The 14,082-nt window shown below is 47.3% G+C and overlaps 1 protein-coding gene across 1 annotated transcript in view; it reads left to right on the top strand.

Annotated features, from left to right (window-relative positions):
- Positions 1 to 11,074, top strand: part of BRINP2 (BMP/retinoic acid inducible neural specific 2) — a 64,889-nt gene extending 53,815 nt beyond the window's left edge. Inside the window, exons 4-7 of the mRNA XM_055418807.2 lie at positions 633 to 738; positions 4,139 to 4,375; positions 7,141 to 7,363; positions 9,179 to 11,074. Of these exons, the coding sequence (XP_055274782.2) occupies positions 633 to 738; positions 4,139 to 4,375; positions 7,141 to 7,363; positions 9,179 to 10,295 (1,683 nt within the window). The 3' untranslated portion in view covers positions 10,296 to 11,074. The remainder of the gene's footprint in view (positions 1 to 632; positions 739 to 4,138; positions 4,376 to 7,140; positions 7,364 to 9,178) is intronic.
- The last annotated feature ends 3,008 nt before the right edge of the window (positions 11,075 to 14,082 follow it).

The following is a 14,082-nucleotide window of genomic DNA, read 5'->3' as shown; positions in this document are numbered from 1 at the left end:
AGGGAAAAACCGATAGTCCAACTTTATAATATTTTAAAATGACTCTGTGGTGTTTTGGAATATTACATAGCTATAAGAGATTATGTATATTTAATATACTTATTAAAATATGCAGTAAGCCCACGGCTGATTTTCTCTAAGGACGTCTCAGTGCCGAGGTGGGACTTAAATGTTTAATATTAATAATAATACTCATAACTCATATTTCTCTAGTGTGTTTCATCCTTGGGATCCCTAAAGCCTGTGAGCACCACATCAAGTGGCTACAGCTGGGCTGGCCAGTGGGCTGACAGCATCCGCATCTGGTCTCCAGTCCTCCTCTGGGGGAGGAGATGAGAGAACTCCAGTGTGGAGGCTTAGCTTCCTCTTCCTACACCGTTTCTTTTTTTCAGACACAGAGTCCCCCTGGGTCCTCTAAAAGGCTTCCACTTCCGGACAGCTGCTGCTGCCAGCCCTACACCACTGATACTTCCTGTCTCAGAACAAGGGGAAAAGTGGCTTCACGCTCCCAGGGTGGAAAGAGCCATGTCCTTCCTTGGGCCAGTCCAGGACAGGACGCAGAGTGAGAATGGCTGACCGGAAGAGGGCAGGGCAAAGGGAAAGTCTCGTCTAACCCGCGCTTCCTTCTCTAGGTCACGGAAACCAGGACCGGCCCCCTGGGCTGCAGCAACTATGACAACCTGGACTCGGTCAGTTCTGTCCTGGTACAGAGCCCAGAGAACAAGGTGCAGTTACTCGGTAAGGTACCCTGTGATGATTTTCACACTTTCCATAGGTGGTTTAAAAAAAAAGTTTAGATCACCCAAAGGAAAAGGTCCCATCTGCCCCATTTGGCTAAACCCTTCCAAAGACAAGAACTACACCTAGTTCTGGGACCTGTAATTAACAACTTTCCATCACTCCTTGGAGAAAACTTCTGATATGGTTTACTTTATACCTCAACCATTGCTCAAACCACTCGACACCTGAATCCTCCTACCTCCCAGTCCTGCCCAAGATCTCTGTCACTGTCCTACAGCAAGAGCACACCCATCCTTCTATGCCTTGATCTAGCTGCGCAATCTCCCTTGTTGTCCAAAGAACCCTCTGCTTTATCCTAAGGACACAGTGGGGAACAGCTGGTCTTTGCAGAGTGATCATCGGACATCGTCGCTAGCTCAACTAAGAGCTACACAAAATGTGGGGCTACTGGTTATCCTCAGAATGGTTTCTACTTTTTGTTACTAGTCTGCATCCTTCCATGGGAGATCAAAGCCAGGAGAAGAGTTTGAAAGGAATGGTAGCCTCAACTGGGGACAGAACAAGCAGAAACAGAAAAGCAAAAGGAATAGGAGTGACACTAGGTCTGGAGACTGGGAGATAAGGGGATGCACTCAGGTGTCCCCCAAGCATCCCAGGGGCAGAGCTATGTAGATGGAGTCAGAGCTGTTTGGCAGTGGGGAACGTTCATTCTTCTTAAGGCCTAACTGAACTGAACTCTGTTTAAGATATGATTGTCTTGGTATTATAAAATCAATAGCCCTCACCCAGGATCTACGATGACAAATTCCAGCCAACCTGAGTCAGATGCACTCCTTGAATGCTTTAGGCATCAAGAAACATAATAAAAAGGAGGGAAAGCCTCCTTTCTTTAAAGCCTCACAATGCAATTAGCATCCCTCTTCTCCTAGGTCCCTGGATGAACTGGGTTTGTGTCTGGAAATTAGCGATGAGTGAAGTTCAGAGTGTCTGGTGGTTCATTTGGAATAGTTTATGCCATTTAATTTTATAGCCTATCACTCATGCAGACATTGCTCAGGGCACTTATTTTATAGCAATAGGAAATGTTATGGGGAGGAGGAGGGAGCTAATAGGGGAGGTGAAAGGAAAGGGCTTGGAGAGGGGTGAGTGTGGGAAGCAAGCACATGTGGACAGGGGACGTGGGGAGGGCTGCTCAAGTGCCACTGCAGGGACATCATCAAGAAAGGAAAACACAGGAGCAGTTCTGAACAGGAGTAGATCTCAAACAAGAGCAACAAACATCTACTGCAGCTGCAATTTTAAGTTTTACTTTAAGGTCCACTGACACCAGGATACATCCACTGGACTCTCTGATTTCCTGCCAAGGTTAAGGGTGTGACGATAAAGAGCCAGCATATATTTGATGAAAGGGGAGCCCATCCCATCCAGAAGTCCTCTTCATCCCTCACTCTCCTGGCACAGTGTCTCCTGGGGTCCCTATTCAGGGAGCCTCCTGAGGGTCTGACCTCGAACCTGGCCAGCTTGCATCCCAAGGCATGCCTGTGATTCATTCACCTCTTCATAGGCTTCCAACAGTCACCCTGTCTGGCTAGAAGCCAACTAGGAGTCTATCCTGCTGATAAACCAATATCCACCACTCCAGTGGTGGTAAAGCTAGTGGTAAAGAACCCGCCTGCCAATGCAGGAGACACAAGAGACATGGGTTCGATATCTGGATTGGGAGAAGGGCATGGCAACCCACTCCAATATTCATGCCTGGGAAATCCTATGGACAGAGGGGCCTGGTGGGCTACAGTCCATAGGATTGCAAAGAGTCAGACATGACTGAAGCGACTTCGCAAGCAGGCACCACAGATGGGTAGGAAAACTGAATCTTGGATAACTGAGTGGATTATATTCAAGACCAGAGGCAGCTAATTAGAAAAGAGAGCTGAAAGGCATTTATATGTAACTTGGAGCATCTACGACCACCTTGCTTTCAAATCTCCTCAAGAGTGAAAGCCTGAGGTGGACAGCCAGTCCCAGTTGTGTGATAGGACCCAAGGGGACAAGGGCACAGTCTGACACCAAGCTGGCTTTTCTAGCACTGTGATTTGAGCAGACCACTGGGCTCATGAGGATTGGACTTCCTCACCTGTAAGAGCCTCGGTATGACCACAAGTTTTACCTGCAGTCATATATGGGAAGTACTCAGTTCAGTCGCTCAATTGTGTCTGACTCTTTGTGACCCCATGAATCCCAGCACGCCAGGCCTCCCTGTCCATCACCAACTCCCGGAGATCACTCAAACTTATGTCTATCGAGTCGGTGATGCCATCCAGCCATCTCATTCTCTGTCGTCCCCTTCTCCTCCTGCCCCCAATCCTTCCCAGCATCAGAGTCTTTTCCAGTGAGTCAACTTGTCGCATGAGGTGGCCAAAGTATTGGAGTTTCAGCTTTAGCATCAGTCCTTCCAATGAACACCCAGGATTGATCTCCTTTAGAATGGACTGGTTGGATCTCCTTGCGTCCAAGGGACTCTCAAGAGTCTTCTCCAACACCACGGTTCAAAAGCATCAATTCTTTGGCAATCAGCTTTCTTCACAGTCCAACTCTCACATCCATACATGACCACTGGATAAACCATAGCCTTGACTAGACGGACCTTTGTTGGCAAAGTAATGTCTCTGCTTTTTAATATGCTATCTAGATTGGTCATAACTTTCCTTCCAAGGAGTAAGCGTCTTTTAATTTCATGGCTGAAATCAGCATCTGAAGTGATTTTGGAGCCCCCAAAAATAAAGTCTGACACTGTTTCCACTGTTTCCCCATCTATTTCCCATGAAGTGATGGGACCAGATGCCATGATTTTAGTTTTCTGAATGTTGAGGCCACTACATACCCACAACATCTGTCCCTACCTCCTAAACAGGGCAGCCTACTTGGTCTTCAGGGCTAAGGTGGGAGGCCCAGGAGGGTCAGCATTTAGGAGGCCCGCTGCTCATCTCAGAGAAGTTAGAATGGCTCTTGGAGGCAGAGCAAAATGTCCAACAAGCCTTGATGTTTTTCCCCCAGGAGGACTCTAAGCTCTTCCTTTATCTAAAACACCATTGCCTTTCCATCCTAGAAATGCTGACGTGTAGCCAAGAAGCCTGTTTGTATGATAGGCACGTTCTTAATTTGGCTGATGTGAGGGTTCAACTAAGCCTTGAGCTTTGATGTACCCCATCTGCCACAGGAGTAGCAGTAACCCTCTGTCCCAACCAGCTTAGCAGGATCAGGCCTAGGGTGCCCATCCTTGGACCCAGGATGCACAAGTCAGCAGAACTCCAGCTGGGGACTCTGCAGCCTCGGGTGTGGGAAAGCGAGTACCCACTGGTCCCGCCTGGCAGTTTTCCCTGATACATCTTTTCCTTAGGCCTGCAGGTGCTGCTGCCCGAGTACCTGCGTGAGCGCTTTGTGGCCGCTGCACTCAGCTACATCACTTGCAGCTCCGAGGGCGAGCTCATCTGCAAGGGTAATGACTGTTGGTGCAAGTGCAGCCCTACCTTCCCAGAATGCAACTGTCCTGACGCCGACATCCAGGCCATGGAGGACAGCCTGTTGCAGATCCAGGACTCCTGGGCGACTCACAACCGGCAGTTCGAGGAGTCAGGTGAGCAGTGGGTTGGCCCAGATTTCCTCCCTGTGAGTGGGAGGAGGCCATGAGGTGCTCCACGGGACACTCAGCTTGGTTCCTGACTCAGCCACGTCACTGGCTGTGACCTCCAGCAGGTTATATCACCATCCCAAGTCTCAGTCGTTTTCTTTTGTTATATATGCAAAGAAACCTAATACTTACCAAAGAGATGCATTTCAAGGACCTAATAAGCTAAGGTAAATATAATCAAGGCCACAGACCTCATCTATCTTGTTTGCCACAGTTTCCACAGTGTCTGCACGTTAGGTGCACAGTGAATATTTGTTGAATGAGTGAGGTGCATAGCATGTTTCTAGGAGTCACTAGTTCATGCTGGTGACTGCTTAGTGCAAGTATAACTGATATCAGTGTCACCTTGAGACTTAGATTCAGAAGACTGGGTTTTGAGTTCTTATTCTGTGTTATGGATTGAATGTTTGTGTCTCCGCCCCCCAGTTCATAAGTTGAAAATCTAATTCCCAAGGTGATGGTCTTAGGAGGTGGGGACCTGGGGAGGTGATTAAGTCATAAGAGCAGAATCCTCATGAATGGGACTGGCACTCTCATATAAAAGGGGTCCCAGAGAGATCACTTACCTCTTCCACCATGTGAGGACCCAGCAGGAATTTAGCCATTTTCAGCCCCAGAGAGGACCTTCACCAGAACCTGGCCGCAGCCTCTTGACCTTGGATTTCCAGCCCCTGGAAATACATTTTGGTTGTTTATAAGCCATCCATTCTGTTGTATTTTGCTGTAACATCTTGGGCAGACCTAATACTCTCTATTACTGACCCTTTGTATGACTTTGATTTAGCCATGCAGCCACTCAGTGCCTCCATTTCTTCATCTGTAAATGTAGGAAAATGATAGTAATCGGTGGATGGATGACTCATATGGAACAATGTGGATAAAATTATAAAGAACTCGGCATAATATACATTTCACTACTACATGAATAATAGTTATGTGGATATGTCTCAGAAAACAGTATTGGATAAAACAAGGCAAATGAAAAAGGCTATGTATTACATACATATTTATATTTATGTAATACTGTAATACTTATATATAATACTATAATATAATAAATTATAAACATAATGCATATTTAGTACTATTTACTTGATGTTTAAAAACATACTGCTGCTGCTGCTAAGTCACTTCAGTCGTGTCCGACTCTGTGTGACCCCATAGATGGCAGCCCACCAGGCTCCCCCGTCCCTGGGATTCTCCAGGCAAGAACACAATATTTAATGTTTTCATGGATAAATGCATTTATAGGAAATGTTAAAAAATATATGATAATGATAAAGAAAACATTCAAGAGAGTAGTTACATTGAGATAAAAACAGAGGGGAAGTTTAGGGCCTTCAAGTATATTTACTTTGCTTATTTCTTAAAAAAAAAAAAATCTGAATTCAGTGTAGCAAGATGCAAGATCTAGGTGGTGGACTTGTGGGAGTTTATTTTGTTATTCTCTGTGCCATTTTGTATACTTAAGTGTTTTATAAGAAGAAGAACTATGCACATACTAGTGGTTAATGTCATTACTAGGTGTGATTTTTCCAGTCAAGAACCGGGGCTGGAAAAATCAGAATGAGTAGAGGACCCAGGCACTGCCAGCTCAAGTCTTAGACAAGGTATTCAGTAGCTGAGGAGAATAGCAGCCCTGGCTGCACTGGACCAGGGGTGGTGGCATTAGGATGGTAGTATGGGTAGGTAGTTAAGATGGTAGTGGGATGCTTGAGTATGTAGGCAAGGACTTTGGGCTTTCAGCACTATGAGTTATTGCTAGTGAGTGAAGGAGGGCTATTCGGACCCCTATCAGGAGACCAGATGACTGAAGGTCCTAAGTAAAAGCAGATTTGTGGACAGAGATCATGACTTCAGAAAACACATTGTTCCCAGGAAGCTCTGAGGAGAACTCAGACTTGTAGTAGGAGCTAAGAACCAGAAAGCACTCTGCTTCTGGACTGACTTCAAAAAAGTATGGATATCTAGCCAAGGTGTGTGTGTTAGTCATTCAGTCGTGTCCAACTCTTTGCAGCCCGACAGGCTCCTCTGTCCATGGGATTCTCCAGGCAGGAATACTGGATGGTTTGCCATTCCCTTCTCCAGAGGATCTTCCCGACCCAGGGATCGAACCCTGGTCTCCTGCATTACACGCACAGTCTTTACTGTTTGAGCTATAGGAAGTCCTTAATCTGGTCAAGGGGTGAATCTCAAAAGAGAGTTAGGATGTGCTAGAGTCAGAGAGAAGGATATTGCGAGGAGAGGCTGGTCTCAGGAAATGAAAGACTTCTGAGGTGCGTGTTCTGTCTTCTGTGCCCACATTTGCCAGTCTTGCCCACCCTTACCTTTACCAGCTTCCCTAAGGGGGCTGTGGTGTGATCCAAGAAGGTTGTGCATAATTTGTAAGGAGGTATTAATGGCAAAAGAGATGCATCCCAAGGTCACTGGCCACATGGGTGGTGACAGAGATGTGTTTTGAAATTCAGAAGCGTATTAGAGATAGGATGGAGGGGAAAGAATCCTGTAGCCTTATCTTATGGTATGTCAATAATTTCTCAATAAAGCTGTTTAAAAAGAAAGAAATCAAAAGTCCTGGGAGAATGGTGTGAAGCCTTCTGCCTCATACAGTGATGGATAGGCAAGCTGGGTCTTGGGGGTAGAGGGGGCTCTTGCCCACCCAGGGTTTGCAGGGTACCCCCTCAGCTCAGCCTGTGTGTCCTTACCCACAGAGGAATTCCAGGCCCTGCTGAAGCGGCTGCCGGATGACAGATTCCTGAACTCCACAGCCATCTCCCAGTTCTGGGCGGTGGACACCAGCCTCCAGCACCGCTACCAGCAGCTGGGAGCCAACTTGCGAGTGCTGTTCAAGAAGACCCATCGCATCGTCCGCCGGCTCTTCAACCTCTGCAAGCGTTGTCACCGGCAGCCCCGCTTCCGTCTGCCCAAGGAAAGGTGAGCACCCCTGTGTCTGAGCCAGAGCCACGCTGCCCATGACAGTGGCTGAGGCCCTGGAGGGCCCCTGTTCAACACGGCAGAGCTGGGTGTGCTGATCCACATGTGGCCTTTCAGAGGCTCCCTTTATCTTGACCTACTTGCACTTCATTCTCAATTATGAGATGTGTCTGAAGTGAAAAAAAAGGAGAAGCTAATTTTACTTTTATATAAATTATAGTTGATTCGAATGTTACTCTAATAATACTCTAATTCTCACTCACTAATTTCCATTTTAATAAGTCTTTGAGGAAAAGAAAGGGTGGAGTTAAAGCTCACACACTGATTATGTATGATGAGAAACACACGCAGTAGATCATTTCCAACAGCAACTCTGCTCTGAGTTGCAGGAGCGAAGGGAGCTGAGGCCCTGTGTCCTTAGGAACAGAGGGGGCTGGGTCAGCACTGGCCTTCAAGCATCCATCGCTTGTTCACACATGCATTCAACAAGCCTTTGTTGAGTCTACCTTATATGGCCTAAGATTGAGCAGTGAGGGCATTTGCTAATTGGAAAGATAATACATAGGAACATCAAAACTAGAAAATTATTACTATGCAGCAGCTACTTAAATTCATGTTGCATGCTCAGTCGCTTCAGTTGTATTCAACTCTTGTGACCCCATGGACTGTAGCCCGCCAGGCTCCTCTGTCCATGGGGATTCTCCAGACAAGAATACTGGAGTGGGTTGTCATGCCCTCCTACAGGGGATCTTGCCGACCTAGGGATCGCACCAGCATCTCTTATGTCTCTTGCATTGGCAGGCAGGTTCTTTACCACTAGCGCCACCTGGGAAGCCCAAATTCATGTTGGTAGAACATAAATCGAAGACATGTCCTAATAATAGCAAAGGTCCAAGAGAAAAGCCACCTGGGAGAAGGACGTCTTGACCAGACTGTCCGGGAGGAGATGAAAGTGGGCTGGTGCTTGTGAGTCAGAGCCTTCCAGGAGACGGTGCTGCCCTCGGAACCCAGAGTTGCACCTCTAACTGAAGCGCAGGTGACAAGGGACACATGAGTGGAGAGGAAAGACCAGTAAGGGCTTTTGAGAAAGGTTCTTTTTTTCCCCCAATAAATAGTTAGGAAATGCTTACCAGGCACCAGGAACAATCCTAGTTTCTGAAGATGTGTTGGTGAAGGATGCAGTGTCCCTGCTCCCGTGGCATTTGCAGGGGAGCTGTCTCTGAACAAGTCAACAGTAAACAAACACAATCCATTTTGATACTGATCGTGGCTGTGGATCACATCAAAGCAGTGTGATATGACAGAGAAGGGCTGGGTGGTGCTTTTGAGGGGAGTCATGGAAGACCTCTTTGAGGAGGGATCATAAGAACTGAAATCTAAATCTTAAGAGAGGGAGCCAACCATAAAGAAGTCCTGTCCTTGATGGGAGAGTTCTAGAAAGGATAGATCTAGATTGTGACGAGGAAAAGAGGTGGACACATCATTGGGAGGTTTGGAGAGCCAGTTGGAAGATCTTACGTAAGAGGCTGAAAACTAGATTGGATATGGAAGACGTTGAGCTCTTCTGTAGGCTTTGGTACTTGGGAGGGATGAGTGCAGATGTCAGACCTTTCTGATGCTGATCCATCAGACACCCAGCTCCAGGCCTTGCTGGTCATCCCAAAGTTGTACAGTAGGGTTTACCTCATTCAGAGAACCTGGGGCTTTTATCTTCCTCATCAACATCCCTATTAGTCAGCCTCCTGGCACCCTCAGGGAAGCAGCAGTGTGTGTCTTCCTATGACTCTTGTTTAATTTCTGTCTCCCCTTCCACAGGTCCTTGCCCTACTGGTGGAACCGTATCCAGTCCCTCCTCTACTGTGGGGAGAGCACCTTCCCCGGCACCTTCCTGGAACAGAGCCACAGCTGCACCTGCCCCTATGACCAGTCTTCCTGCCAGGGCCCCATCCCCTGTGCCTTGGGCGAAGGGCCCGCCTGTGCCCACTGTGCCCCAGACAACAGCACCCGCTGCGGGAGCTGCAACCCAGGCTACGTGCTCGCCCAGGGGTTGTGCCGCCCTGAGGTGGCCGAGTCCCTGGAGAACTTTCTGGGGCTGGAGACAGACCTGCAGGACCTGGAGCTCAAGTACCTGCTGCAGAAGCGGGACAGCCGCATCGAGGTGCACTCCATCTTCATCAGCAACGACATGCGTCTGGGCAGCTGGTTCGACCCCTCCTGGAGGAAGCGCATGCTGCTCACCCTCAAGAGCAACAAGTACAAGCCTGGGCTCGTGCATGTGATGCTGGCCCTGTCCCTGCAGATCTGCCTCACCAAGAACAGCACCCTGGAGCCTGTCATGGCCATCTACGTCAACCCCTTTGGGGGCAGCCACTCTGAGAGCTGGTTCATGCCTGTGAGTGAGGGCAACTTCCCCGACTGGGAGAGGACTAACGTGGACGCAGCCGCCCAGTGCCAAAACTGGACTATCACCTTGGGCAACAGGTGGAAGACCTTCTTTGAGACGGTCCACGTTTACCTACGGAGCCGAATCAAGTCCCTGGATGACAACTCCAACGAGACAATCTACTATGAGCCCCTGGAGATGACCGATCCCTCCAAGAACTTGGGCTACATGAAAATCAACACCTTGCAGGTCTTTGGTTACAGCCTGCCCTTTGACCCGGATGCCATCCGGGACTTAATTCTCCAGTTAGACTACCCATACACTCAAGGTTCCCAGGACTCTGCCCTCTTGCAGCTCATCGAGCTTAGGGACCGGGTCAACCAGCTTTCTCCACCTGGCAAGGTCCGGCTTGACCTTTTCTCCTGCTTGCTCCGGCATCGGCTCAAGCTGGCCAACAACGAGGTGGGCAGGATCCAGTCTTCGCTGAGGGCTTTCAACTCCAAGCTGCCAAACCCTGTGGAATACGAGACCGGCAAACTCTGTAGCTAATGGGGGACCCACTCCAGCACCGGGCAGGGAAGGGACCCATTAATCTGGGGTGCGGAGATCATCCAAGCCCTTACCTTAGTGCCAACAGGGTGCTCCCTGAAGACTGTCAGCACCCAGCAGATGGGACCTCGGGGCTTGGACTGAAGCAGGCGGGAGAGAGAGAAACAGCCACTGCACACATGCACAACGCACGTGCCCACACTCACACACACACACACACACACACACTCTCGCACCAGGAGGCGACCACTCAGCAGCCCTGAAGCTGTAAAGTCGGTGCTTTCTCAAATGAATGCAGTTGAAGGAGAGGAGCCAAGGGAGAGATTCAGTAAAAGAACCAGCCAAACCCAGCAACACACAAATCCTTGAAAGTGATTCTTATCATTTAAGAGAGCAAGTCGGAATAACAACGGGAGCGGTAGGAACACTGCCTCCCCCTCTGTGGAGTCACTTTTGTATTCTTTTTAACCAGATTTCTTAAAATGGCGCTGTTTCGTGATTCCCCCACGTTGGTTCTTATATTTTGTATGCTGCCTCTACTGAGCTCTCCAGACACGGACTGTTCCTCAAGCTGGCTCCCTTGGGAAACAAGCGACACCCACAGAGGACCGCTCAGGGCAGGCAGGCAGCCGTGTTTCCCACCCCCTCCCTTAGCTCCTCTGCTTCCTCCACCTCCCCAGTTTCAGGGCCTGGCTGCCTCCATGTTCTGCTCATGGTCCAGCCAGAGCGCCTCTTCCAACAGCATCTGTTCTGTCCAAGAAAGCAGCTCTGTCAAGTTAGAGACCATGTATAGGGAATTTTTTTTTTTTTTTAAGAAAAAAGAAAAAACAACAAAAATATTTATTTTGTGATTGTTTTTCTTGTCAATCAGCTCCAGCCACATGAACATATGAGGTAAAAGGTGATCTGATTTAATACATATATTTTTTAAGAAGACCTTTTTTAGGGGGGAAATGAGAGTGAAAAGAAGAAAAGGATAGTTTCCTGGGCTGCTTGGATTTTTAAAATTTGCTCTGTGTGTGACATGTGGGTGTCCCATGGATGGAGGATATTGCTGTGTAGGAGGCTGGGTGATTAGTGAACACACAAGTGAAGGCACGTCTGGCTTGATTGTGTGTGTGTGAGAGAGAGACAGACAGGTTGAGATGGAGATTTGATAAAGAATGGAGTGAGGCAGAACTCTCCAGAGAATTATCTGGCTCATCCCACACCTTTAATCCCAGATGCGAGGGCTGACACAGGTCCTAGAACCAAGACCACCCACTATCAGGAGAAGAGTAAGAAAGCTCTTACTTTCTAGGAAAAGTGCAGCTATTGGTCTAGGGTAAATGCCTGCTGGGGGGAGGGCTCCCCTTTGCCCACCATGCTGCGGACATCAGGAGAATTTTCCATACTCTGCATCTTATGGTCTGGGATCTCCCTTTGCTAAAATTGGGAACCATGCAGCTATGGCCTTGGTTTTCTCCCTTCTGTCTGATGACTACTTCCCCAGCCTAAAAAGCAGGTTTGACATAAGCCACACAGAATAATTCATCATTCTCCCTTAGTGCCTCCCTCAGGTGGTATGAGAAGCATTTCATAGCAAATCTTTTGGAGAACCAGTTCCCTGTCTATTCTCCACATGATCCAAGTACAATGCGTAGGCATGACAACCCCCATTTTATTCAGGCAAAAGTCACCAGGTACATACTAAGTACCTCATTCCCTACCTGTGGTACATCTCGATTGGTGCAAAATGAACTGGGAGACAGAAAGGACGGTCATGTGTCTCTGCCCAGGGCCATCTACCTTTATTGTTGTATAGAGAGAAGAATTCAGCATTCTATTACTGTACCATCAATCCAAGAGGACCTGAAATCCTTGGTAGATGTAAGCAGCCTAGGGCATTTCTTTCTTTACAACTCCCTAAAGGCTTTGAGTGTAGAAATCCGGAGTGATGGAATGATGTGGGGATGAATGCAGGTATTGGGTGCCTATTAACGCTTCAATCACTGCTTGCTTCAGGGAGTTTGTATCAAGTTCCTCTTCTGTGGAACATGGAACCAGCAGATGTCATTTGCATCAGTGGGGGTGTTGATGTGCCAGAGCAGTGTGCTTTTGTTGAGAAAGGGATTACAACTAGTTGTAAGGCTTTGATAGCTTTCCTAGATGGGGTTTGAGAGGTGTAAGGCAGATAGGAGAGTCTGGTTGTCCACATGCCATAGGAATGGGTGGGCAGAGGGTTTCACCCACAAATGAAAGGCACATCGTGCACAGAAATGTTCAGAGTGTGGAGGACAGCAATCAGAAAGTGTTGTGCACAAAATTAGCAGTTGGATCCTCAGTACCATGAAGGTCATTGTCCCAGTGGGAACTGAGTCAGTACATGAGGGCTCACGTCCCACCTGAGCCAGTGGCCCAGCTGAGGGTGGGGGAGACTTCAGCTGTCAGTCTCTGAATTGGAGAGCAGACCAGGGAAGAGCCCACCTACTTATTAGGAAGGATGCTACATCTCCTTATCTCAGACTCTTTGTCTTAGGAGAGCTCTGGGAAGATTCTGGTGTGACATGGTTTTAAAAATATATGCATTCAGTTACAAAGATTTCCACATCTTGCCTGCTTCAAGGTTTAAACCATGAAGCTGAGTGTATCAACTCCATCTAAAAGCAGCATTTGTTTTTGTTGTTTGGTTGCTAAGTTGTGTTTGACACTTATGCGACCCCATGGACTGTAGCCCACCAGGTTCCACTGTCCATGGGACTTAGCAGGCAAGAATATTACAGTGGATTGCTATTTCCTCCTCCAGGAGATCTTCCCGACCCAGGGATTGAACATGCGTCTCCGGCATTGGGAGGCGTATTCTTTACCACTGAGCCACCAGGGAAGCCCAAAAGTACTATTACAGGTTGGTAAGTATTTAGGAGTGCCCATCTGAGCCAAGAAGTAAGCACCATATTGATAGAAGGCCTAAAAGACATTACTAATCATAGTAGTAGACAAGTTTATATTTGACCTACTCACCTGTTATCTGTGATGGATGCTTGATGCCTCTGTTCTGAGACAATGATGGGGTAGCTGGTATAGAAGAGCTGGGATCAAAGCAGCAGACCAAAGACTCAGCTTCTAGAAGGCAGGTGGGAAGAAGAGGGAAAGTAAAGGATGTGTAGGGTTTTTTATGAGACTTTTAAAGGCTTGAATTCAGTATGTGTTTCTCAGACAGCTAGGCTGAGAAATGCCATAATAAGGAAAGGCCATCTCCAAATGTTTGCCTGAAGAGTCTACAATAATCAGAAGATATGACTTACCTATTCTCAGACACAGTTGCAAATAAAGAATCATCACTAATTAATCAATACTAGGTTGTCAATGCTGGTGAACTCATTGTGGAATTAAAAGCCAAATCACAATTCAGTTAGTGGATATAACAATTGGAATTCAAGCTTTAATTGTAACCTCTGAAGAACTAATACATCAAATGCTAGTCTGCCTTAATACTTGAGACTAATATCACTAATACTAAATTATATATTTAACACCTTCTGCATACTTATGCATCCATAACCAAAAACAGAAATGAAGATTGCTTCTAATACTGGGTATCAGATAGTTCAGATCTGGTTCCTGATATGAAATATGAAAATGGTGAAATTTTTCTAAATTTCACTAAATGTGAGAACAGTGATCATGATGGGCAGAACTTCCTTGAGTGGACAGAAGACATTGCCTACATGGTGTCTTGCCCCAAAATAGCACTTCTTGTATCTGTAATTTCATCATGTAAGTTTATTCTCTTGCATACAAAAGAGAC

Source organism: Moschus berezovskii, chromosome 17, assembly GCF_049115385.1.
Source record: "Moschus berezovskii isolate FMDL1 chromosome 17, NW_MosBer_1.0, whole genome shotgun sequence".
Lineage (NCBI taxonomy): Eukaryota > Metazoa > Chordata > Mammalia > Artiodactyla > Moschidae > Moschus > Moschus berezovskii.
The sequence above is the reverse complement of the archived record's forward strand: the minus strand, read 5'-3'. Positions and strand labels throughout refer to the sequence as shown.